At 36.6% G+C, this 27,942-nt stretch overlaps 1 protein-coding gene across 1 annotated transcript in view; it reads right to left on the reverse strand.

The window, feature by feature from the left end:
* The window catches only part of KIF16B (kinesin family member 16B), a gene marked incomplete at its 3' end in the record, with an annotated part of 105,740 nt that overhangs the window by 61,309 nt on the left and 16,489 nt on the right, over positions 1 to 27,942 (reverse strand). Inside the window, exons 4-12 of the mRNA XM_079298951.1 lie at positions 24,437 to 24,553; positions 19,955 to 20,052; positions 19,339 to 19,448; positions 18,579 to 18,721; positions 17,853 to 18,021; positions 17,572 to 17,703; positions 14,001 to 14,176; positions 12,081 to 12,146; positions 8,365 to 8,424 (exon numbers count right to left, since the gene is read on the reverse strand). Of these exons, the coding sequence (XP_079155077.1) occupies positions 8,365 to 8,424; positions 12,081 to 12,146; positions 14,001 to 14,176; positions 17,572 to 17,703; positions 17,853 to 18,021; positions 18,579 to 18,721; positions 19,339 to 19,448; positions 19,955 to 20,052; positions 24,437 to 24,553 (1,071 nt within the window). The remainder of the gene's footprint in view (positions 1 to 8,364; positions 8,425 to 12,080; positions 12,147 to 14,000; positions 14,177 to 17,571; positions 17,704 to 17,852; positions 18,022 to 18,578; positions 18,722 to 19,338; positions 19,449 to 19,954; positions 20,053 to 24,436; positions 24,554 to 27,942) is intronic.

The following is a 27,942-nucleotide window of genomic DNA, read 5'->3' on the forward strand; positions in this document are numbered from 1 at the left end:
AATTTTGTATCCCATTATCATTAGAAATAGCTCATTTGTGAGGCAGATATAAATTTGGTGTTCATCTAAACTACTGATGTTGGAATGCTTCTTTCCCATCCCATAGCCAAATCCAAAGAGAAATTTACATTTTGTCTCTCTCTTTAATACTTCTCTGTTGATCCTTAGGGAGAAACAGTTTTTACAATATATTTCTTCTTCTTTCAGGAGCTTCCACTGATTTCAATTTAGACCACCTTCCTGGCACAAGATAATTAATAGGAAAGCAGAACAAATGCCCAGGAGGAATTGTTGAACAAGTGGCATCTGAGCTGTAGAAAGGATTTCAAAAGCAGCCCATTCTGTCTGAATCCCTTTCATTTGAAAACCACCTACAAGCTCTAGTGATGCATTAAAGCTAAGCATGGCCTGAATAATCTACAAATGCAGGGCCTTGGAAGGAGGAAGGCAGTGAAATATTTGGCTTTATGGCTACTCCTAGACACTGGAGGGCCTCTTTTGAAATGCACAGCCTTACCAACCAAACTATTCAACCCTGGCTTCATCAATGGTAAAAGTGAGCTCAGAAACACTTGTCCCCAGTTGTGCTTCTCTTATAGCCCAGCTGGTTTCAAGTGGAAAAAACAGTTCAAAATTGAAACAGAAAACAATCAGCAGCATCAGGCATCTCTTGATCACAACTTTCTAGCAGAAACTGAAAGCTAAAAGTGGCCAGTTCACCATAAAGGCATCACAAGCAGCTATAACATCTGCAAGTAAAAAAGGAGATTGCTTCATCACATGAACACAGGTGGCAGAAGGACTTGAAAGCAGACAATTATTCCTTTTGAAATCTACTTTTGACTGTTGCTCTCAGCATTCCTCAGGTGGCTGGGATCCTTTCAATACTGCTTCTATTAGGGAAAGAGCTACAGTAGATGAGCAGCACCAGCTCCCAATTCAGTACTTTTTTCATGCTCTGACAAAAGCAAATCAAGGCTGAGATAGATAAATTACTTAGGTAAAGTAATAATCATCACTTAATAATGGCATCTGTTCAGTCATATAATATGAAAAACAATGTCTCTTTTAAGGTAAAACAAATCACATTTGGATAATCTCTGTCCAAATTCAAATTCCAAAGGCAAAATCTTCTGACCAGAATAGATGATGTTTTAACTACAACCACTACTAGTAACCACTGCATTTGGAAAATAAATACATAATGCACAAGGCCAGGTATAAAAAACCCAAATTTTAATAAACTGAGAGCTAAACTTGATATTATTCATCACTGCCCAGGAGGCAGGACCTGTGGGTAAATAATGTAAAAGGACCAAGAACAGTAAAAGTTCCCTTGTTATAAGACAACTTTCTTAAAAAAAGATGGAAAAAAATGAACAAACTTATTAAATTTTCATGTACTGAAACTCAATTACAAATCTACAGAAGTGATTAATCAAGAGAAAAAATGTTTAAAAAAGCATTAGAAACAGGAATTGTATAATATTGCCACTGGTGTTTCAACTGCAATATCCAGTGGAAGTAATTAGCAGAAGCAGCTTGGTGAAAGACCTCTGTCCAAAAGCATGTTTGCCTTCTCAAATGTATTACCTGGTAAAATAAAATATACTGCCTCTCTCAGAAAGTGATCTTTTACATCTCTAAAACATCAAGGATTCAAATTTAAGAAAATAAATATATTTTAATGGCTTTAGCTAAATTGGTCAAACATTCTAGATATACTGTCAGTTGAAAAAGAGGGCTGAAAAATGCACTAAAAAATAATTGCAATAAATCTTAATGCATATAATCACTTTACAGTGCATCACAACTGTGAATTGTTTTTCAGAAGTGTTTTTGTCACAACAGTTAATCAGGTTCTTCAAGACTTGCTCCTAAAGCAATGCTTTGGCATTCTCATAAACTTACTTTAGTGGATGCAAACAGCAATGAAATTCAAGATATTGCAAATAATTTTCCCTTAAAATATCAGAATTAAATTAAGCATGCAGAAGAACCTGATTATTCTATCTGCAGTGACATCTAGTGCAAGAAATCAAAACCACAGTTAAATAGGCTTCTAGAGAAAAGATGCTATTTTCATGAGTGACCAAGATAAACAAGGATAATTAACACCAGCCCTCTTAAAACTTTCATAATATCATTTCCTCTGCACAGCATTCACAAACCAGTTGAAGGCAATTCTATTAAATATAATATGTTAATAAAAGACTACTTAATGTGAATGTGCATTTTTCTTTTCCATACAAATTCAGTTTGCTAAATGAACATGTATTACATAATTGCTGGAGGACAATTGTTGAGAAAGCCAATATCCCTAAGAACAGAGCTGCTCCTCTATTTAGTCTATGAACTTTTCTAAAAACAAATTCAGCAGCAACATCTGACCTTAAAATCCTTTCTGCCAGCTCCATAGCTGTGCAATCCTGTGTTAATTTTGCAGGGATTTTTAAACCGCTTAAAAATTCAAGTGGATGAAAAGTTTTTAGAAAGGAAATAAAAACTTGGAACATGCAATAAGAGTTTTCTAATACAAAGAGATGTAAAAGAAGTTATAAAATATCAGATAAGATTTGTTCAAGTTAAAGTACAGATGTAATTCTCCCTTTAGAAATAGATATGCTTCAAACACAGCCAACAAAAGACATTATAACCAAAATGAAATGCCAATATGTCTAAGTATCAACAAGTTTACAAAAATTATTCACTTACTGAAAGAGAAAAAAACCTTTGAAACAATTCCTGCCAAACATACAAATAAACACATGTGCCAAAGTTTTATGTTTGGTTTAAATATGGTTTAAATACCATATCATGTAGACATTGTTTTATATACAAATGCATACCAGTCTTGTAACTCCACTTTTTTTCATTTGACCTGTAAACAGAACCGATTTCTCCACACCATGTGAGGTCTTTAAAACTCACATGCACTTTTTAAGAGCAGGATTAAAGCCTATTTACATTTTAGAAATTCTAGTTTGCTTTTTGGGAGCTCAAGAGCTTGTACAACACCTCTGCCCTGGCAGAAAGTGGAAGTAGACACTAGAATTTTAGGTGAAAGCAGAAGGTGCTAATTGAGAGCACTTCTCACCGGAGGACTGTGCTTGTTAAAGCAATGACATGAAAGAATGAAGAAAACAAATGTTCATCAAAGGGAAATATACTGGGGCAGAACACAAAACAAATGAGAAGAAGAAAAGCAGACAAGTGGCTGAAGATTAATAGGTAGTAACAAGGCATAAAACAGCAAAATGGTGATGGTTTCAGGCAGAAGAACAGAGACAAAAGTGTTTTAATACCTTTCAGCAACTGTGGTTTAAAGATTATCTGGAAATGAAAAAAAAATGTAGATAAATACAGCATTTATATAGAAGACAACAAACTGCTCTTGACAGAGTTTACTATGGTATACAAGCCACCATGGAAAGCAAATTGTTAAAATGAAACATATTTGCTTGTGTCACTCTAATCTACACCTTGTAATGAGCAACACATCTGCTCTGAGTTCTGGTCTCCTAGTGCCTTTGCTGCTTATAACCATGATTCCTAAAGAAAGAAAATTCCCCTGCTTAGATGAGTATATCCACCAAAATAATACTTTGGGTTTAGTGTTGTCTTGGGTTGCAAATTTATTCATCATGGCAAGTCAAGGGTATTTCATTTTCCCCAAAAAGAGGCATGATACAAACAAACAATAGATGTTAATGCTTGAAGATAAGCAGTTTTCACATGGTTTCCTTCCTCATGTAGGAATTAAATTAAATTAAGGCATAAATATGCACTATTAAGCAGTAGTCAATCAAATAGTACAAAAAAAAAAAAGAATAGTCAAAAAGATCACCAATAAACATTGGTGTTCAATAACATATTTACACATCATGTGGTAAAGTGCTGCAGCAGAATTAGTATTATTGATGCAAGTGAGGTGGTGTCACTAAATCCAACAGACAAAGCCAGATGAAGTAGTGACAAGTTAAACTATTGATCACAAGAATAAGACACATGCACAAAACCTGTCCTTTAATAGACTCCAAAGACAGATCTCTCTCCATCCTTTGGCATCAGTTGACCACCAACACACAAAGCTAACAATATGACTAGAATCAAACACGATAAGCAAATAAAAGGGAACTTTAAATCTACTGCAAACTAAAAATTATTTTTTAAAGAACATTTCAATACCTTTACATAAGCTACAAATTACATACATTACAAGGCAACAGCTCAAAATCATACCAATTTCTACACAAACAGAAAAAGGAAAAGTTGGGAAGAAAAACAAGAAGAGAATTATTAAGGAGTGCACATTTAAAAAAGGTTAATCTAAAAGCCCCTAAAGGTTAGAGAAAAGAACTGAAACATGCACAAAGGACAACAAAAAAAAGGTGACACTAAAAAAAAAAGATGCCTAGGGCAATGACAAAATATGCAGTCAAATAAAGCAGCCACATCAGAAGAAGTCCTCTATCAATTAATTAAATTACCAATTTAGAAAAAAAAATCAAAAGTTGGACAGGTTACTCTAACATCTTAGACCCCATGACTGATATTTAATAAAACAGTACAAAAAGGACTAAACTAAGGAAAAGAGCAAACAGGATTTCTTCCCTCCTCCTTGTCTTTTTGGGAATCTATATGGATGAACATTAGGAGAAGGCAAAAAAAAAAAAAAAACCCACACAAAGATCTAACGAGCTTGAGATGAAAGCTAAATGCTCCAGTTAAGTGCTGAGGTTGCAAGACATCTGAAGACAGAGAAGCAATGTAAAGGGACACTGTTTTGTAAGGTGCAATCCTTTTGTGACATTTAAAGAAATACCCAAAGCCTGTGGACTTAAAACCAAACACTATCCCTTTGAGTTCTGATGAGGTATTTTACCCAATGGTGAAGCATCATCCACATACTTATTAAATTTATAAAGCATTAAAATATCCTTGGTTTTATTAAAAACAAAGACAGGTGACAAGACTGTAATACTAAGTAAGTATATTACAGTGAGAAGATCAAGGATGAAAACAAACACCACTACTAGAAACAATACTTAGCACTTGAGGCAGACCAACACCAAGAACCTGCCAAGCTATACAATACAGAATCCTTCATACATAATCAGCACAAATTTAAGCCCTGATGTTAGCAGTGTCCTAAGCTTTGACTACAGAAAATGAAGATTTGGGCTTTAGGTGTGAGTTGACAATAATTCAGACTCCAGAGAAAGCCAGACAGTCACCCTCCAAAAGGATTCTTCCAAAAGCACAAAAGAACAAGAGCACACTATCAGTGCTACCATCCCCAGACCAAGATATGTCCAATCTGTCATCAACAGAATAAAGGACTGTACAAGATGTTCACAGCTGATAGTGGCACTCAGCCACTGCACACTACCCCAAATCCAAAATTCACAACATTTGCAGACAGGATAGCTCAACATACTCACTTCAGGTTAACTACACACAAATGTGAAAGAGGATAAAAGCTACCAACAGAAATTAGGAAGAATTCTGGTATGCACATGTCAGCTGCACATATGGTACAGTGCTGACTAGAATAATTGAATTTTAAGCTGCCAAATACTTTTTTATCAAAAACTTGCCTTCATGTGGTATTTTCTGTTCCTTGGTACTTTCCAGCTGGATAGTATTTTCCATTCTCTATGGATTATTTTCAAGGTAGCACTTAGATGCTGCTGGTCTAACTTTAAACAAGGTTCAAAATTATTGGCAAGGGTAAAAAATTTTAAGGATCATCTTCCCTGCAAAATATTGTTTCTTTGTCAGGCATCTTTGCCTGATGAAAGCACTGTATTCACTGAAAGTCAGGTAACTTTTTCCAGCAGTATCAGTTGATCTAGTGGAAGACACCAACATGCCCTGTGGTTCTTATTTGTATTTTACAAGGCTTATTCAAACTCCTTTCAATTATTTTGGATTTAAACATTAACAGATTTTCCCATCAGCCTGTGAGAAAAATTCCAAAACCATGTGACCTTTAATATTTATAACTTAGTACAAAAAAATCATAACTGCATACAAAAAAGTAGGGAATCCCATTCAGCTACAAACCTGCATCTCATAGGCATATGCCAAAGATCTGGAGCAAAAAGTGACAGAAACTGAATGCAGATGGTTACTGACAGTTACTGAATTATGGCATGGGGAAAGTGGCAGGGTTAGGGTGATTTCAGTGATGTGGCCACAGAAAGAGTCTCATTTCTCAGAGTGCCAAGACAACCTGTTTTTACAAATTACAACGCATACGGTCTCTGTGTGCAAGGGAGGGATGTAAATTACAAAAGAAAATCCTCACAGAGAATCCATAACAAAAAACACCACTACTGTATATTAAGTTTAAAATCTGCTTTCCAGTGACTCTGATGCCTAAAAGGAGGAAATGATACGTTAAGTTTTAGCTGTCACATTTCTCAGATTCTGTGCTGACTCGGTGTGGGACTCTGAACTTCATATTAAGTGTTGGTAGTTTCTCTTCACAGGGGAGTTAGACACAACAATCCTTTTTCAGCTTGAGAATTGAGGACAACCACTACCCAAAAAGCATAAACAATGGCAAAGTGAAGGGAGTGGACCAGGAGGATGGAACTTTGTGACCCGAAGCTGTAATTGGACAATGAACCCCAGTGTGCAAATGGGCCAAAACTTATAAAGGTGAAAATTCTGTGATCCATCTTGGATCCATCCTGGGTGTAGCCATGGCCAGGCTCTTGGACTGCCCAATGTGTATCCTTAAAAGGCCATTTAATAAATACCTACTTCATTCCTTTAACATTGTCTGGACTCTGTTCTAGGTCAGTCTTTCACAGGCATCAACTCATCCTGGCAAACTTCCAAAAAGCCCTTTCCCACTCATATGCTGTCACTGATTTCACAAATCATTAAACAAGAAGTGAACAAAAATATGGATAACTTCAGAGAAATGGCATAAAATAAAACAGTACAACTAAGAAATCTTTTTCAGACTTTCAGTGATTTTGGGACAAAGAAAGTTTAGTTAACTGCCTTTAACCCAAAGTGGAATATAAGCCATATTCATGCACTCAAATATCATCCTATGAGAGTGCAGTTCATACAGAAGCTGCAAGAAATATGCTAAAAAAGCTCAGTACTAGAAAACCAGAAATTACAGCTTATGTGTTTAAGTCCTTTGATTCAAGTATTTAACAAATGCAGCTTTCCCTTGCTTTTATGTATTGTTCATTAACACCTCCTCTGATTCTACAATTTTGGTGTATGAATCAGTGAATTTCCAACACAGTGCTTCCCATATGCAACATAACGTTTACTTCCACAATTGACCAAAATTCACAAAGGCTGCATGTGACAAAGGAATTCCCATTCCAGAGTGAATAAAGAAAGAATTAACAAAGTTTTAAGAATGGATGGATGCTTCAAAATAACAGAAATAACATAAGTTGTAGCCAAAACATCTCTGATGAATATGCAATTAATAATTCCCAGTTCAGTATTTATATAGGCATTAAGCAGTCCATTCTGTCATGCCAACTGCTAAGTAGTTACCAACACTGCTCCATTCTCTCTGCTATTTGTGCTTCATTTTTATTTTTAAGCACAGAGCCATTCAATTTATGTGGAAGTCAGATAGAAGACAGTGGTGGACTTGAAGAAAAAAATTAAGAAATCAAAAACTGATATGAGAAAAATCAACTTTGAGATCAGTGATATGGGGAATTAAAAACTTACTTCTAAATTCTTGCTTCAATAGCACTACAAACAAGTTGTGTTCAGCAAATCATAACAACTTAAGCTTTGTTTCCAAAATTTTTATTTAACTGAACAGTTAAAACATTTGGCAACAAAAATATTAGGTAACATGTTAAAAAAAACAGATTGTGGGAATAATTTCTGTGTGTGTGTGTATGTGCATGCACATGCATGCCTGTACAAATGCATGTCATCATCAGGTAGTCCATAAAAATATAACCTCAGACTGCCACCTTAATCATGCACCAAATACCAATATAAAATCTCACCAGGACAATGGAAAATCCATATCTACATATCTATCCAAATCTCACATCCACTGAGATATCCAATGTAAGATAAGAAACTATTATCCACTGGTCTTGTTGATACCACACAAATACTGAGGATATGAGGGATCCACTTGTCCCTGGCCCAGGCTTTCTGCATTTGTAACTCAATAAAACTATTCAGCATTTAAAGATTTGATAGAGAAAAGCTGTTTTGCACTGTGAGGTCACCATGACCAATAACAGAAAAAAATTGAGCCAAAGAAGATGACTTAGAAAAACAATTTTTTTTAAAGGAAAAATACTAAGGCTAGGTCAAATGCCAAGAGGAAAATTTATTTATTTGCCTTACTTTCAGAATATCTTGCGTTTCATTCCACTTGTTAGTCCACTCTTTGGTCAGTTCTTGTACCTATGAAAGAAAACAAATATTGAAGAAAATCACATCACTTTCAAAGCTCTTGATAAATGCATTCTCTCACTAAGTATTTGTGTAATTCTTTGTGAAGTTCAATACTTAAGCATTTAGAAGAGCACTGATGCTCCTGCAATAAGCTACCATACCTACAATACTTCTCCCTCAAAACACAAAATTCTTTACACTGTAAGATGAAATACAAATCTGGAATAATTACTTCAAATAATTGTCTTCCTTCAAATAGTTTCATGAAGTGCTTCAATCCTACAAAGTCTACTGCCACAGACTGATCCCTTAGCTATAACAGGACAGCTCCTTTCCCATAGCACAGGTAAGAATGTTAAGGCAAAAACTCCCTCCAGAGGGGAGGGAGAGGCAGAGCAGTAGCCCTCAGGAGCAAACCAGAGCAAAATTTGCTGCAACTTAGAAATTACCCACTTCAGCAGCAGCAGCACAGAAGTGAGAAGACGCTTGCAAAGGCATTACAGACAAGGAGAGCACTGGGTATAGAATCATTTTGGTTAGAAAAGACCTTAAGATCATCAAGTCTAACTGTTAACCCAGCACTGCCAAACCATTGCTGAATCACATCCCTCTCAAGTGCCACATTTATAGATCTTTTAAATGTCTCCAGAGATGGTGAACCAAGCACTTCCCTGGGCAGCTTCTTCCAATTCCTGACAACCCTTTCCATTATGAATTTTTTCCTAATATCCAATTTAAACCTCCCCTGAAGCAGCCTGAGGCCATTTCCTCTTTTCCTGTTGCTTTTTAGCTGGGAGAAAGATGACCCCCCCTCCCCAGCTACAACCTCCTTTCACGTAGTTGTAGAAAGTGAGGTTACCCCTGAGCCTCGCTATTTCCAGGTTAAACAACAACAGCTCCTTCAGTCACTCCTCCCTCACACTTGTGCTCCAGATACTCCTCCAAATCTCCTTGTCCATCTCAGGACTCACTCCAGCACCTCAGTGTCCTTTTCAACGTGAGGGGACCAGAACTGAACACAGCACTCGAGGTGTGGCCTCACTAGTGCCAAGCACAGAGGAAGAATCACTTCCCTGATCCTACTAGCCACGCTATTGCTGATACAGGCCAGGTGCCATTGGCTTTCTTGGCTACCTGGGCACATGCTTGTGCATGTTTAGCTGCTGTCAACTAGCACCCCAGGTCCCTTTTCACTGGGCCACATTTCAGTTCCTTTTCCTTCAGGCTGTGGTGCTGTCTGGTGCTGTGAGCCAAGGGCAGGACTCCACCTTATTGAACCCAATGCCATTGGCCTCAGCCCATGATCCAGCCTGTCCAGATCCATCTGCAGAGCCTTCCCACCCTCCAGCAGACAAAGACACACACATACCATAGTGTCATCTGCAACCTGAGTGAGGGTGCACTTGTTCCCCTCACCCAGGTCATCAGCAAAGACATTAAACAGGACTAGCCCAAATACTGAGCCCTGGGGAACACCACTGGATTTAACTCCACCACCTTCCTTGGCTCAGCCATCCAGAGAGTTTTCAGAAACAATGCACGTGTGAAAGCCACGAGCAGACAGTTCCTCCAAGAGAATGCTGAGGCAGACAGCATCAAGGGCTTTCCTAAAGTCCAGGTAAACAATATTCACAGCCTTTTCCTCATCCACAAACCAGGTCATCCTCTCACAGAAAGATTATATTGGTCAAGCAAGATCTGCCTTTCCTACTCTCATGCTGACAGGACCTGATTCCCTTGGCTCTTCTGTAAATGGTTTGTAACTGGACTCAAGATGATCCACTCTATGACCTTCCCCCAAACTGAAATTAAGATTTGTTCTTCCTTTCCTAATCAAGCAGGTGTCCACCTCTTTAGCTAATTTTCATATAATGCCATTGTACAAATAAATAACTCTTTGATGCAGTTGCTCCAAACATCTCCCCATCTGCCACCTGCAGCTATTTTTTTTGGTCTTTGCAGATCAGCTCCATATTAATCCATGATAGCTACAGAAACTTCTCTCATCTCTACCTGCATCTCAAGATTTAAAAAAAGACAAGTAAGCACACTTTTCAATGCATCACTATAATTCTTAGTGCTGCTAACTGGAACATTAAAACAAAATAAATTTCAAAAGTTTAAAGAAAAACATGAAGGAAGTCTATCACATCTCTATTCACCATACCATAGCGATTTGCATTGCTTAGAAACAATTAATTTCATTTTTAATTGCAATTTTTAAATGCAACATTTTTAAATTACTCTAAATTATTCTTTTATAATGAAAATCAACTCATGAAAGAAAGTCACCATATACTTGTCAGGCAATATAAATATGGTGATAAAGTCTTTAAATCTATACAAACAAATTAGTTATTGCACTAATTCAATTATTAAAAAACTATAATCACTGCAACATTTATCAAGAATTTTCAGTAATTATGTCTATCACAGTTATCATGAACAGTAATCACATAACCTTTTAACAAAGCTGATAAAGGTAATAAAACATGCTTGATATACACCCCACCCAGCAGGCTAACACTTCTGAGCAGGATAAGCAGTGTTATTGTCAGAACATGAACAACATATTCTTATTAGGCAACAGTCAGCAATTTATATTACTGAACTCTTCTTAGAGAAAAGCTTTTTGTTTGTACTCAAATATAAAACTAAGAATATAAACAAAACAGGATTCTCAAAGCAAGACATTAATTTTCTAATTCTAAAGCTTCATGCAGCACCAGTGCAAACCCTACCATTTAAACCAGCTGAGGAGCCCTTGTTTTTAAAGGCATCACATCTACATTTGATTGGCTTCTTTTGACAGTATTCAGAATTAAATATTTCCTGCCACATAGTTGAATAATTCCAAATACTTCCCTCTTGCCTCTTCCAAAGCATGACTTTTACTCCTTTTTTTTTAACCAATTTCCAACAGCTTTCAAAGCAAGCTAATATATAGAAAAGAATTAACAAAGAATGATACAATAAAGAAAGATTGCTAGTCAGAGAAATTATAGTACCATTATATCTAGATTCTTCTAGATGCTGGGAGTTATCCAAACTGTCTAGAATTTTTTTCCAGCCTCTACAATCCTTGGCTGGATTATTGAAAAAACTTGGTGAGAAGCACACTGTGAAGAACACTTATATCTAAGACCCTCCCCTAGAAATATAGCTCATTAGGCACTCACTATATTTGTACATACAGATTTAAATACTGAACTTTTATAACAACCACACCACAAGTTATGAATTAGTTCAAAGCACAGAGGAAGTGACCTTCCTCCCCATAAATCTTCTGCTGTTTTTTTCTACACACTGAATATTTTGTTACTGTGATTACTTGCTACTCATTAGTGGCTTTTCCCTCTCTAGTCTATTTACAAACATACTTTTTTAGTAAGGCAAGCTGATCAGGGAACAAGTCTTTTAATTCCATTTTCATAAATACAATTAATGCATAAATATCAAAGATATTCTGTTCTTAGTTACAGTGCTATATTCGTAGGATAACAAAGTTACTAATTCATATACTTTTCATTTTGTTTTGTTTGGTGTGACAAAACCTAGCTGCCCACAAAAAAAAATCCTGAAAATTAACAACACTCCTGCATCCAGACTACCCACCTTTCCTTCTCTTTGATGTTTAAAAACTGGCTTACGAAATTAAAACTCACCCTTGCTTCATTCTGCTGAAGCTTTTCTTCCATACTTAAAGCTGTCGGAGAATCCAAAAGTGCAATCTAAAATCATAAAAGGCAAACATCAATTCAAAAAGAAAACAGTCATAATCTCTGGGTGAACCAAATGAAAGGCAATTGTTCAACTCTCCTGAATCTTTAAAATAAACTCCTTTAAACTTTAATATATACCATTTTTCCTTGAAATACTGTAAACAGAATAATCAAAATCCTGTCAAAGCAGGCATTTCAAATACAAATTGGTTTGAGAGTACTATTTTCACTTGCTATATTTGCACAGCTACACACACAGAATATTGACACATTTATAACAGGTAACTCCTAATACAGCCTTCTTTATATTTCTAAAAAACATGAAAATGTATTATGCATTAATAGTTATCCATTTTGCTTTAATACCTACGTATACTGCTTTATCTTTAATAACTATATCTTAAAGTAACTGGCTTTAAAAGAGGAAAATTACTGAACAATACAAACACCCAGGCAGTACTCATTGTATGGAAACTTTTACACTGAACCCAGCAGCACATTTTGGCAATCAGTATCTTCAAATCTACAGAAGTATTTGCAATACAGTGTTCTGGTGATATGAAGGAAAAACATGAAAGAAATTATACAGAGATTTATACTACTGTGCATACATAACACACCACCTGCTGTTTTATCAACCATCAGAAATTCAATGAACTTAAATGCTTTACTGTATCCCACACAGCCATCTACCACATTCTACCTAAGAACCAGATTTAATTTTGCAATAAACACTATTTTACAGCTTGAAACCAGGCCAAAGCATTCAGACTTCACAAGGGGTCCAAGTTATATCCACTTTGCTAACTCTAAATCAAACCATAATTTGAAAATAAATTAATTTTTCCCTCCCAAAGAATATGAAAGAAACACAAGTAATTTAATCCTATAAAGAGTTTTTTACTTGTTTGTAACATAGCTGAGGTCTCTGCTCCAATCATCTACAATACCCATTTCTGCTTCCAACAGTGGTTCTCATCCCCTTTTTCAGCAAATTTTTATAGCATGAAATCCAGCTGAAGTCTTACCCTTCTACTATGATCCATGCTGAACTGAAATTTCACACTGCATAGGACAACTAAAACAGAATTACACAGTTCTAGGAACAAATCTAAAGTAGCACTTTAGATACTTCCAAATGATATTTGCTCAAGTATGAAATCTAGCAGTCCTGAATGGCATTATGTAGAAGAACAACTGGCCTAAACCAGCTGGATATTCCTTATTGCTACTTTGGTTTCACCACCACACAGGAGAAACTAAACTGAGCCTTTGTAACAACTGTTTACAGCAGATCATACTGACAGAGCAAGAAAGAGAATCATGCAAAAGTGAAGCAGAGCATGATTTTTGTTTTCTTACACCACCACTGAAAATATTTTTACATATTTAGCATATTATACGCCTTCTAATTTACTGGACAGCCAAACACAAATAAAATATATTGTTTAAATCCATCATACTCTACATGCTCATATTTATGCATCTTAAATATTTTAAAACTTCTACTTCTTCTAAGATACTACACAAAGTACCTCTTCAGTCCATCAGGACAGACCCAGGAGGTATGTTCCTGCTCAGTCTCCTTATGCTGTGTTGACTACCTGTTCCACAGCACACTGAAATCCAGCTCAGATCATATTATGAGAAAGTTAAAAGCTTTGGGATGACAATTTCTCCCCCCTTATGTTAAAAGGGATAATCTGGTGGCCATATGGAAACTGATTCAATCAGGAAATTAATATTCATTCATAGCTTCACAGAGCTTGTTTACTCAAATCAATATAATGAAAGATAATTACATTCTAGAAATAGATGTTATAACTGAAGGAAAATGACACATAAATTCCAAGTGAAGCTAACCTGATTCCCTTGAGCAAGCAGGGCTTTTAACCGGGCGATTTCAGCTCTCAGCTCACGGATCAGTTTGACGTTGGGATCCTCATTAATAGTTGGCTTGTTGATGATGTTTTTGGCTCTATTTGCATAGCGAAGTGTACTTAAAGTTTCTCCATAATTGACATCAGCAGGTGAAATAGCTAAGGACATGAAATCAGAAGAAGTTTATCTAGCACCATGTTTCATTTACTGAAGTTAGTTTATATTTTAAAAGTCAGATAAATTCAATGTGGGTGAAGAGACAGAAATACATCATTTACCAGTATGGATACAATTTGTTCCAACTCCACCTAACTCCACTTTCATGCCACTGTAACTTTACATAAGTAAACACTGTATGACATAATTGTATTAGGATAATCAGGTCTAACAACCAAGTGTTGCAAAGGAATCTTGCTGTCAATCTATTCAACATTTACATTTTCCCAGCAAACATAAATGTCTATATGAATACTCCACAGGCTTTCTTGCAATTTTTTTACAAGAACAGTCAGGAAAACAATATGTTTTAAGTATCAATGTAATCATTGAAAAGACATTCCAGGTAAAACACAGTAGGGAAATTAAACAACATTAAAACAAAAAACAACCAGACAGGAGAATCAGAACAAGAGAAGAGCTTCTATAATTTACAAACCTAGCTGTTCTCCTGAGCTGCAGGCATCTGGCAGCACACAGAACTGTCAGCTGATGCATCAAGAGAAACCAGTACTATTTTTCAAGCAACCTAACCAGAAAAAGCAATGCCATTTAAATGCAAGTGCTAATGCTATGCTTCATTTAATTTTCCTAGCAATACATACGACGCTCCAAATTAAAAAGATAATTAAGGTATCCAAGTAGATGGGTAGAAACACAGAAAACATTCCAGAAACCTTAATGATGAAACAGAACAGGAGATCCAGACAATCAGACAATGAAAACACCTGAAAAACTAATTAAGCAACTAAAATAATCTGCCCTTTCTCATTCTGTCAAAAACAATAACTTTTCTTTTGTGGCACATACTCTGATTTACAGGAGATGCACTTGGAAAGAGCCTATACTTCCCCTAGCTCACACTCTCACTTCCCTGCTTTATCTACTGTTCCCTCTCCACTACTCAATTATTCTCTTTCTGGAAGGATGTTACAATATGTTACAGAAATATGACAAATCAAAATCAGACATGTTTTTCTACAGCCTTTCCTACAGTTTAAATTTGATATTCCTGCATTTTTTTTTGTGCTTAATTACAGAAAAGGCAGGACAAATCCAGACACCTCTTGGGCTTTCAGGGAATTCTACCACAACACCTACAAACACTAACTCTACTGTTGGGGAAAAGATCAACCATCAGGGCTCTGCCTGGCAGAAGCATCACTAATAGATGAGGAAGGAGCTGAAAAAGAAGCTGGGTACTGTAATCATTAGTACAGGCATCAAAAGCTCACTGTGTTTCTAAAACTTCTCTTTCCAAACACTTTGTCCAAAATAAAAGAAAAAGTTACTCAACCATGGAATTGCAAGAAAGCAGCAAGAAGAAAGTTGCCAGCACAGCTTTACTTAAAGACCCAGAAAACAAAAAAAGAGTCAGGTCCACAATCATCTATTGGCATCTATGATTCTTCTGAGGAAGACAAGTGGCATGAATTCCAAAAACATCCCCAAAATCCTGCAACAAAGTAACTGCTATCCAAAGAATGTGACTAGTTCCGAAGAACCAGAACTTGATCTGATACATTTTATTCCCTCAATTCTGCTATTCCCACATTGCCAAAAGGGGACTGCACCAGTTAAGACCACATTTCATTTGAGCAAGAAAGAGTGAGAGAATTTTCAGAGCTGCTCTTCTCCTCACATCCAGTGGTACCTGGACAAGCTTGACAAGTGGATCCACAGGGACACAATGAGGGACAGTAAGTCCAAGTGCAAGGTGCAGCACCTGGGTCACGGCAATCCCACACAAGTACAGACTGGCAGAAGAACTCCTTGTGAGCAGCCCTTCAGAAAAGAACTTAGGGGTTCCTTTTGGTGGGTGAACATGAACCAGCAGTCTGTGCTCAAGGCCCAGAAAGCCTGCTGCATCCTGGACTGGCAAGTGGTTTTAAGCTAAAAGTGGAAAGATTCAGATTAGATACTAGGACAAAATTCTTTGCGCAGAAGGTGGTGAGATACTGAAACTGTGAAGTATTAAGGCCTGAACAACAGGCCCTGAGCCAAAGTTGACGTATAGATGAACCTTCCAACCAAATGTTTATACATATTTGGTCATTAAGAGAGTATTGTTACATGTTCATTCAATATGTTAATTTATTGATAAAATGTGTATTTACCTTTACGTATCTAAAAACTGGATAAAGCAACATCTGCCCTAATTTGGGGGGGGTATTACAAACAAAGATAACTCCATTGGTACCTCAAGTCCATGCCAGGCTTTGGGAGAAAACCAACAGGAGAATGAAATCTGAAATTATGTCAGCTTGTTTGTTTAACAGTATAAAAAATGGGCCACTGTCATAGGAAAGTGGGGGAGCTTCACAGGCACAGGTGGATGCACCACAGGAGTTCCCAGTTACCAGGTGTGGCTCTCCAGTCCTTCCTGTGACAGCTTTCCCCCACAGCTGATGTCTCTCACACTTGGATGATATATCTTTATTAGGGTAAGCTGCTCATGTATCTTTCTTAACCACTATAGGCACTCTTTCATTATAATGATCACGTGCACTTCTTAGCTTTTCTTTTTTATAATTCTTTGCTAATTACTATATGCTTTGCTTACCTTATCCTTTTGTGATTGTTTACAGTTTTACATTACAGTTAATTACACTGTTCCTTAATTTGGTGTCTGTGTCTCTGACACTACCAACCAGCAAACCAAGGCTGGTCTGAATGGAGCTCTGGGCAACCTGGTATAGTGAAAGGTGTCCCTGCCCATGGCAGGAGGGATGGAACTAAACAATCTTCAATGTCCCTTCCAACCCAAACCATTCAGTGATTTCCAACATCTAAAATCCTCACCTCCCCTTAAACATCATCCTGGCTTCACTTGTTTTTTTTGGGAATGGAATTCCCATTCCAATTTGTTGACAAACCTGCAATACATATGGCAGAGGTAGGGTTTTAAACTACATAATCCATGCAGACCTTCCTATGGGTAAAAAGGAAACCATGCCAGTTTTCAAGACAACTGACCATAATGAAATTTAGACAAGAAGTTAAAATGTTGTGTGCTTTTAGAAGGTTAGATAAAAGTGACCACCTTTCCCAAAGGATGTCAAGTCAAAAAAGACCAGGTTGCTACTAATGCAACAAAAAAAAACAAGTTTGGAACAGGATTCACACACCAGCACAGACCAGATGCACAGAGCTTTAGTTACACTGTGCAGAGTGTAAGTAGAAGACAGAATGTTACTGAAAGCTCTGAAAGAAATAAATCACTAATATGTGTAAAACATTTTCTGCCTTAACAAAACATCTGGAATCTATTTACATCCACTCCTATTAAGTATGAACTATTCAGAATTTTAAGAAAAACTAAATTAAAAACACTTACTGGCAATCATGATAGTTTTGGAGTTTCCTCCTAGGCTATCTTTTAATAGCCAAGTCAACACAGAGTCCCTGTAAGGCACAAATACTTGTTTCTTCTTTGAAAGAGGATTTGTTGCATCCTGAGATAAATCAGCTGTGATGAAGAGGTAGAAAAAAAATTAAAATTAGGGTATTTTCATTCATTTTCAAAAATGTATTAGGCTATAATTTGTGTAAGTAAACAAAGATATTTAATGACAAAAAACATCTCAAGACAGACAAGCACAAAAACCAGAGACTTACCTAAGGCAGAAATTACATTTCCCAGAGTAACTAGAGATTTGTTAATATTCCCTCCTTCCTTTAATCTAACCCCTGTGGCACCAGTGGCATCTGCTCTCTCACTTCCAGCAAGATCTACCAAATGAATCTTGCTAACAGTTTCACAAGGCATTTCAGAATCAAATTTGGCCTACAGAAAAGAAAAAATAAAACAAAATATGTTAAGGTAAGAAATACTGCACTTTTACTGAATCAAATTTAGTGGCTTTTTTCATTACATGACTGAATTTAACTTGTTGACTACAGCAGATCTTGAGAAGACAAGTGTATTAGAGGTGCCACTGAAGGACATTTGATAATGAATGGTTGCATAACTCTCATATTATTTCTTTAAATTGTAATATTTGCAACTTTTTAGCCATTTACAGACAAGCTGTGACACTGAGTTCTAATTTACATCATGCAGTGACCATGTGCTGCATTCATTTTATTATGCTTGCAACATTTGTATTATATTTATATATTGCCTCCAACAAGTTATAGCATGCACAGACAAATTTGCACTCAATTTCTCCCCCATCTCCAAGTTCTCTTCATTTAGCAGGACATCCCTGGGCTTTCTAAAAAGCCCCCAAAAACAACAACAAAGAGCAGGAGTCGTTAAAAAAGAGTTTATTACAGAAAGGAAACACATCACTGTGCTCTAAAGAAACATGTCCAATTTCTCTAAGGAGTTTGTTTTGTTACCTGAGTGAAGTTGATTGTGAAAATGGCATGAGACCTGCTACTAACATCATTCATTCCAGTTGCAGCTGTCGTCCTATTTATATTTCCTGCATCCATAAGCTCCTCAACATCAGTATAATTTTGGACTAAATGTTTAGACAAGTCTGAAGAAAAGCAGAGTGTTACTGTATGCTCATATATGTTCTTAATTTTCTTTACAAAAAGATTCAAATTACCCTCACTACTGCAAACTATTGCTGCAATTAGCATTTATTTTCATACTTGTTTATCACCCGAGGAGAGGAATGAGGCCTCATACTAACACTGGACAACTTACACATTTACAGTAAAAAAAAAAAAAAAAACCAAAAAAGCAATCTTAGTAAATTATTTAGTGGAATAACATGAGCATAATTCCACAAGAGACATGAACCTTCCCTGGTAGAGAACAGATTAAGACAATTAGATCCTAATAGGTTTTCACTTCATCTAAATATCTAAGATGTATACATTATAGTCAACAAACTATTAAAACCAATTGCATCTCTTAACATTACTTAAAAATGTGTTATAAATATACTGATAAAAAACTACTAATTTTAGGATTGGGAAAGCAAGTAGAGATGAAAATTAGAAGCTATTCCTTCAATGCTTTTTTTCAAAATAAGGCACTGCATCCATCATAATTTATAATTTAAAAGATAAAATGCCCTGTACAAGTACATTTTAGAATATATTAAGGTAATAAATATGCAGTGTGGAACAATTAAAGTGTTTTTACCCTCAACATATGGCCCTTCTTTTGGATGTTCCCGTATTCGTAAATTATTAGTTTTTGATGACTTCCGTCGGAGAAGATCTCTCACACGTTCATTATAAATTTCCAAATAACTGAAAGAAAAAGAACAGACAGCCAATGACTGATTCAAGAGCCTTTTATAAAAGGAAAGCCATACTAAAACAAGTTTGAAAGCAAGACAATTACAAAAAAAAAATAGATTGAAAGTTGGCTTAAGATAATAATGATACAAGGTATTGTATCAAAAAGGAAAAAGCCAAAAAAGCAAGAAGAAAGCAGAAAGAAATCAGACATTAGGAAGAACAAGATCTCCTAAAGTTAGTCTGAAATAAAGGGTAAAAAAAAGGAAGATGCTGTCCAGTAGCAAAGGCATTTGCACTATCATATAAATGCTGCAATAGGCACAGCTCTTGGCTTGAAGGTACAACTACTACACATTCTGACTATAAGTGCCCATAAAAATCAATACAGGACTGAGGCCAAGCATAAAAAGTTCTTTTTGAAAAATATGCACTTTTCCCAGAGATAAAGTGAAACTGAGTGGTTGTAACTGAAACAAGTGTGATAACCTGCAAATTCTTAACATGCCAACACCTACCTGACTTCTGTCCGAAAGGATGCCTCATTCCGCTTTGTTTTTTCACTGATTTTGCTGAATAATCCTTCACAAATCCGAGGTATCAAACCTGCATCACCCTGCAATAACAACAATTCTTAATTTCAAGGCTATATATGCATGCATAATGTATTTTGAAAAATAAAACCCTAGATGACTAATGGAGAGTTTAAGACTCCAGAAGAGGGAAAAATCAAAACTTTTTAGCAAATACTCTCTTGCTCTTTATTTAAATGCAGTCATCTTGCCACTTTAACCCTTTTGTGTGTGGAATGTACAACCAGCTTCATTTCTTTGCTACTGGAATACATTTTGTCCCTGTCATTCAGTTTGAATAATCCCAATTTCTTAAAGCATAAACTGGCTCCCCAGATTAAGTAATGAACTGCTTTATGTCACCCGTATCTTAACTGTTTCTGTCTCACTGTGGACTAGGCAATAACTGCAGAGAACAGGACAAGAGCCACATTCAAACTGCATGGAACACTCTCATTCACACCCTCAATTTCCATGTCACAGTCCTTCCTGTGTTGAAAAGTGCAGCAGGTCCTCTGAATAAATTAGCATAGGATGACAAAATAAAACCTTCATCCACTGTATCCCACAATCCAGCCAAATTAAATTTGATATTTAACTACTGAATGTTTGTCTCTGCACACAAAGAAATTTTATGCATAAAATGCTTGGTTGATTTAATAAAGCAAACTGAAGAAAACCTATCCCACTGAGATACCCAGAAATTCAGCATGCAGCTTTCCTTGCTGGTCCAGGAAGAGCCCTCTCCAGCCAAGCAGTAAGCTATGGTGAGGGTTTTCCCCAGCAGCAGAGGAGCAGGAGAGTGCCATGAAGGTCTGGTCTCATCTGATATAGGGCTGCTCACTCCCAGCTCATTCCTTTGCCCAGATGCAATTCCTAATTCATCATCCAGTCACATCTGTTTTTTAATTATACTTTATCCCTCCATTTTTCCTTTTCCCAGCTTCTTCCTTCTCTTAATCAGAGCCTCTCTATTGTTCTCAAACCAAGCTTCATTCTTTGAAATAATAATCTGTTCTCTGCTCCTATCTTTCCTAGTTCTTCACATGCCTGCATCTTGGGTTTAAAAAAAAAGAAAAAGTCCTAGATTAACGGAGAAACTTGCAGATTAATCAGGTGTTTTTTGAGACAGCTGCCTCTGACAATGGAGGAGCAGCCTTTCCCATAATCTGTCAATTATCAATCTCTATTTTCAGGTAAAATTTCATGTGCCAGTGTTGGAAATTCAGACACACTTTTTTTTTTTTTCCTTTAATGGAAGAGGGAAAATTCTTTCATCTCTTGCTTGGAAACAACTGAATAGCTTTAATTAAAGTTTAGGGGAAAAAACATGGAAGATCTATCACACAGTTTCAAGCAAATCATTAGTGTCTGACAATTCAGCAACCACAAAGAGAGGCTTAAAATAGGAAGTACAAATGCTGAGTAATTTCAACCTTAGCAATATAAGTTTGAGAAAGAAAATACACACAGCTCCCCAAGTATTATGCTAGTAAAATGTACATCTTAAAGAATGTACACTCTTTATTGGAAACTATATTTAAATGCTTTCTTACTTTCACCCCCTAGAGCTGAAGGGCAGGATCCACTACAGCTAGGACTATTGTTTTTACTTTGGCCTACAGAGCTTCCAGACATGGAAATCAGAAGAACCAAAATAGGTACCTCACTCCAAAGCTGAATTTTCTCATTAAAAGCCTGTTGTTCTTCTTCTGTGCTGTCTAACCAGAAAACAGCCTATTGCAATTTAAATGTACTGAATTTTGCCCAGCTACCTTGAGCATAAGGAGCAAATTATTCTCTCTAGCAGCCTTTCAGGTCTTGTCTTTTAATCTCCCAGTCTTACCTTCTCTGCACACCCCAAATCTGACTTCCCTGATATTTGATAGATCTCTACTCATTTCATTATCTCTGCTTAATATTCTAACGGGTGCACATATTTCTTGAAATGATTGCTGTGCACAGAACTGCAGAAGAAGCCTTTCAGAGCCAAGAACAGCAAATACTGAAAACAAAATGAGAACAGAACCCTGGCTTTTCAAAGAGAAGTAGGGAAAAAAAAGTATTTATTTCTAATTCAAGTTTTCTTATAGCACTGTAGTTTCTCTGACAGGACCATAAATTTTGAGGCATTTAACTTGCCAGCTAAGTATACTTTATATGCACTCTGTACAAAGCCAGATTAAAGTATTTATGTATCATGCCAAGAAGATTAGATCTTTAGTATTGAATAGTGTCAAACAAACTTCAGCATCTATTCATTTGCAAACTGTTTTTATGATTACAGTCATTATATATAGTGAGGCAGTCTCATAAAAATGTCACTTTTATAAATTTCTGAAATAGAAATCCACACCTAGGTCGTGAGATCTTTGCTGGTTACAAAAGTCTATTCTGCTTATGATATTGAGGTAAATATAAAGATACTTATTTTGTGACAACTGAAGGAAAAAGATTCACAGCTAATTTACTTTTCTAAACTAGAAGAGGTACAAAGAGTCCAATCTTACTACATTTCAGAAGAGTGATCTATCCAAAGAAGGATAAGTGTTAATATTCTCCTTTTCATTTCTATTGGGAGAAGACACAACACATTTCTTTTCCCAGTGATTAAAGAATGAAATCTGCAGAGGCTGCCTGGCAAACAGACTTCATCAGTCAGCCTTTCAAAACTTCTCCACTCCCAAAAGTTCAGCAGGTTCTCTCTGTCCTTGGACAACCACAGAGGCCACTGAGAGAAACCACTCCCATCCTTTACTCACAAACTGCCAAACACCTCCCATCACACCTTCCTCTTCCTGCAGTGCTCAACAGGACATAATCCTTAAAATTACATTTCCTGTATAATCTCATAAGGGTTTGATGAACTACTGTCATGCCAAATTTCTGCTTCTCACCTGACAGCCTTCTCTAAGGAGCTTTTTAGTCTTCTGACTCTTCAAAAGGTTTAAAAAGCACATACCTTCAGAAGAAGCTGATCATTAATTTTCCCAAAATCAGTATCTCCCTTTTTGTCGTCTCAAGTTGGGCATAGAAAATCAGCAGTAATATTTGAAAAGTTTGGCTTTGTTACTGAACAAAAATTACTGAGTTTTGTCTAAAACAGTTGAGCATCACTTAAATAAACTTCTTCCAAATATAAGTATCTTTCTTTAAAAGAAACAGCTTCCAAAACCTCTGATTACTACTAGAAGGTGTGATACATGAAAGGTTTAGTAGCATACAGACAGAAGCAATATTAAAAATTCCATAAAAACATGCTCCTGCAACAGCATAATTTTAATCCATTACAAAAAACATATACACCTGCTCACTTGATGTGGTGCAAGAAGTGGACATTGTCTACCTGGAATTCTCCAAGGCTTTCAACGTGGTTTCCCACAGCCTGCTGCTAAAGAAACTAATGTGTTATGGTCTAGACAAGGGGTCTGTGTAGAGGGTGGGAACTGGCTTACAGGCTGCACTTAGAGGGCAGTGGCAAACAGCTCCTTGTAAAACTGCAGACCTGTCATGAGTTGGGTCTCCAGGAATCAATACTGGGTCTAATGCTGTTTAATTCTTCATAAGTGACCTGAACAATGGGACCAAGGGTAGCACAACAAAGTCTGATGAAGACACCAAACCGAGTAGCAGTCAGCACTGCAGAAGGGACAGCCACCCTGGAGGAGTACCTGGATAAGCTGGAATAGTGGGCTAACAAGAACCTTATGCAGTTCAACAAATATAAGGTCTTGCACATGAGAGAACACAATCAGGAGTGCAGCAAAGGCTGGGATCTATCTGGCTGGAGAGCAGCTCTGTGGAAAGGCACATCAAGGACAACATGAGCAAACTGTGTGGCAAAGAAAGTCAACAGGAGCTGGACTGCATCATAACAACCAGAGCAGAGATAAAAAAGTCATTATCCCACTCTACTCAGAACTTGTCAGGCCACACCTGGAATGCTGCACTCAGTTTTGGTCTCTGCCCTACAAAAAAGATGTGGACAGGCTGGAAAGGGTCCAGATAAGGGTGACAAGGATGACCAAAGGACTGGGCAGCTGCCATGTGAAGAAAGGCAGAGAGAGCTGGATTTGTTCAGCCTTGAGAATAAAAAGCTTAAAGGAGATCTTATAACCATGTTCCAGTATTTAACAAGTGCCTACAGAGAAGACAGAGACTCCTCTTCAGGAGGAGCCATGTGCAGACCAGTGCTAATAGATACAAATTACCCCTGCAGAGAACTGGATATAAAGAGGACCATTTTTCATGAGAAGAATCGGTGATTGGAATAATGCCCCCAGGGGAGTGGTGGATTCCCCATCAATCAACACTTCTAAGATTCATCTGAACACGATCTTGTCTTGTCCACAATTTGACAGGAGAAGTTGGACCAGACAATCCTTGAGGGTCCTTCCCAGTATTCTGGTATATGAAAACACAACATACCGCATTTCCCATCATGGTATAGGACTTCCCAGACCCCGTCTGCCCATACGCAAAAACACAGGCGTTATAACCTTCAAAAGCAGATTTAAGCACATCCATACCAAGATTTTTGAAAACCTACAAATTAAAAAAAAAATAAAAATAAAAAGTTTAAATCAACAGAAGCTTGGGGAAGAAGACTGTCATCAGCCCAGCATGACAAAAAATTGAAAAATACTTCAACACAAAGGCAAAACACAGAGATATTTACTATAGGAGAGGAAATTAATATTCCAAATAAAATACTAATTCTTACTACCATATTTTGTTTGCAGCACTGCAGTGGTTTGTTTTGTATTTCTTTCTCTGTCACAGAATACTTGATATGTCAAATTGCTACCTTTCTTTTCTAAAGCCCCAATTTCTTTGAGCAATCTTAGCTACTCCATTCACTTGTCATTATTGTTATTATCTTTCTGTATCTTATATATGATATTATCTTTTTGTATCTTTGCCAACTCTCCACATTCTGCATATTTCCAGTCCCCTTCTCAAAAGGAAACATTTTGGTGGTTCTGTCAGTTCCTTCCTCTGTCTTTTTGGAGAGTTTTGGTTGGTTTTGGTTTTAGTTTTTTGCTTTAATCAAGTGTAAGAATATGACCCATAATCTTCTCTGTATTTTCCCCCTAAGGGACTTTCACATGGTAATGCTTTTTAAGCTGGCAAACATGGAAACTTGTTTTTAATGTGGTAAGTGACCCCCTCTCTCATCATTTAATCCCTTCTCTTTTACCTTCAACATGTAATAACTAGTCATGATCCCTCTTCCACGTCTCATAATATGGAACTCTGTTCTCACTAATAAATTCAGCTCTCACCAGATGCCTTCCCCACCTTCCTCTACAATACTGGGTCCAACACTTCTTGCAGATTTGCCTGACCTTTCATCATCATTACTCCCTCATTTCAATTCATACCCTTCACTAGGCAAGGAGTAAAACTTGGTGCAGCATTTGTCCCAATTAAAATATTAATCTGTGTCCTCACCATCTAGACATGATTTTCAAAAATCTCATAGATGCTTCACTTAGTTTGGCAACTTGTCAGCACTTCATGTGGTTCTAAATTCTTCAAGGCATACAAGCCACTTTTAATACTGAATAGCACAAGCACAGTATAATCTCACAGCTTGTCCCTGGAAGGAGTACTAGGTAATTTCTTTAATCACTAATCTTCAAATGTGCCTTTGGAATATTTCACTTGACCTTCCCTTGAGCAAAGGAGTTACAGTGCTGTAGCCAGCTATATTTCTCAAAGAGGAAAAAACAAAAAGATTAGCCAAAGCTACTTTATTCTTTCCTCTATTCTTCTCTGTGTCCAAGTTTTTGCCTCACCAAGTCTTTATGCACTACTCTTTTGATGGAATTTTCCTTTTAAAAATTTTTGTATGTCTCACACGTGATTTGAGGTAATGCACAGGACAGGTACAGTCAGCCTTGTCTGAACACAAAGGTTTAACCACACAGGTTAGAAGAAAGGACTGTTTGGATGGGACACCCCTTTGTCACAAAATGGCAGTCAACATCAAAATTCTATTTGTTTCTCAGTCAGGAATACAAACTAAGAAGCTTGATGGCAAATTGCCATCCCCACTCTAACTTTGGAATACTAAAGTGCATTTTGCATCTACAAGGCATATTAATAAGGTATGTAGTATTAGACAGATTTCCACTTCTTATTTTTCTGCCTTTCAAATGAAAAAATAAAACCATCATGAACAAAGGGCACTAGGCAACCACATCACCAACAATCAAGATCAATTTTATTCCCTGGCAAGATGAATGTGAAAAAGAGGCCCTTCTATGCCATTGGTGCAGTAAACTGTAATTTCTGCAGGAACTTGTTAAGAGCTTAACTACAAAGTCTTCCAATTAAATACGAAATTATTAACACAAGCAGAACAGTAGCTTGTGCAGCATATGTTTAGGAATTGCATTCGTATAGTTTAAAAACTCCTTTTGTTTTTGAAGTCCTGCAAACAATGTAATTAAAACAACACCCAAGAAACAATATTTTTGTAGCTGAACAAGAGGTGTTCACATACTCCTGCCAATACATATAAAGGAGGTTGTGGAACACACTGTAACAGCAAAATATTGAACACAGACATTGAAGCCATGTTTACAATTTATCCTACTATCACCTATCATAAATCTCACAGCTTAAAAAAAATTATTGCTCCAGGCTGCTGCAGCCATCACTACATGGGCATCTTAATTTATTTTTATTTCTATGGATTCCTGACATGGGCAAGTTATAGTAATCTTGCCTCTACCTGACCCACTCTGAAACAGGTAAATGGCACCAAAAGGAAAAACTTTGAAAAGGGTAACTTATTACTTGCATGTGGGTACTGGGCATCAATACAGACCACAACCTGGATATCTATTTGTATGCATTCAACTTTACTTTGCAAATGGTTGTTTTGGTAAGAATTAACTTCATTGTTTCACAGTAAATTTGGATTCTGGAAATAACCTGCACTGCAACAGCAAGAGCCTACGAACACCATGAATCTCCTCCTGGGGTTCCTCTAATGTGGTCTTGTCTAACACAAGAAGTACCTACAGACAGGTATCTAGAAGATCCAAGAATTAAATGTCCATAAATTTAAGTCACAACTGGTACATAGGAAGAAGCTTCATTTAGAATCAGAACAGAATAATACATGATTAAAACTGCTTTTGTTAAAGTAAATAAATAACTGACTCTGCATGCTCAATTTCAAGCATTTGCTAAAATTCTAGCAAAGCCATATGGCCTGAAACACCTGCCTAAAACCATTCACCAGAATCTCAGGTTCAAATCATTGCTCTCAAATACATTACTATTTCAATTCACCACAGTGCTGAAGTAATCAGGGTATTTCTACATTGATGGCCAAATAAAATGTATGTTTCCTGGTATTTCAAAAAACATAGCGAAAAAATGTATTACTTAAAAGAACACCATCAAGAAATACAAACCAGAAAGTTTAAGAATATACATGACCAAACCCTAAAATCTCACTGAAATAAAAGAAGCATTCAGAAAATAAGAACACATATCATTTACCCTGATGGTTAAACAAAAAAATTCCAAGTCTAAATTCCCCATCAATTATAGTCATGATATATATAATGTCAAAACTTGTCATTCTCATAAATATTTTAAAATGGCTTCAACTTACTGTTTCTTAGGACGAGTTTTAATTGTGAGGCTTTTTTGGATTAGCCATTACAGCATCCCTAATTTCAAGGGTTCCTGAATAGATGGGATAGATACTAAGAAGGTATTATACCCAGCTGGCTTACAGGATATTCTGTAAACCATTGCATTATTTTAAGGGGAAAGAACTACTCTCACTTGAAGCTTACAGCATCAAAACCAAAAGAGAAGGCAGCAATCACAACTTACTTGAGATTCACTAAATAAATTTATGAGGGAATAGGAAAGAACTGAAAAGTTCAATGTGTAGCAAGGTTTTT

The sequence above is a fragment of the Erithacus rubecula genome (assembly GCF_903797595.1).
Source record: "Erithacus rubecula genome assembly, chromosome: 2".
Classification (NCBI taxonomy): Eukaryota; Metazoa; Chordata; class Aves; order Passeriformes; family Muscicapidae; genus Erithacus; species Erithacus rubecula.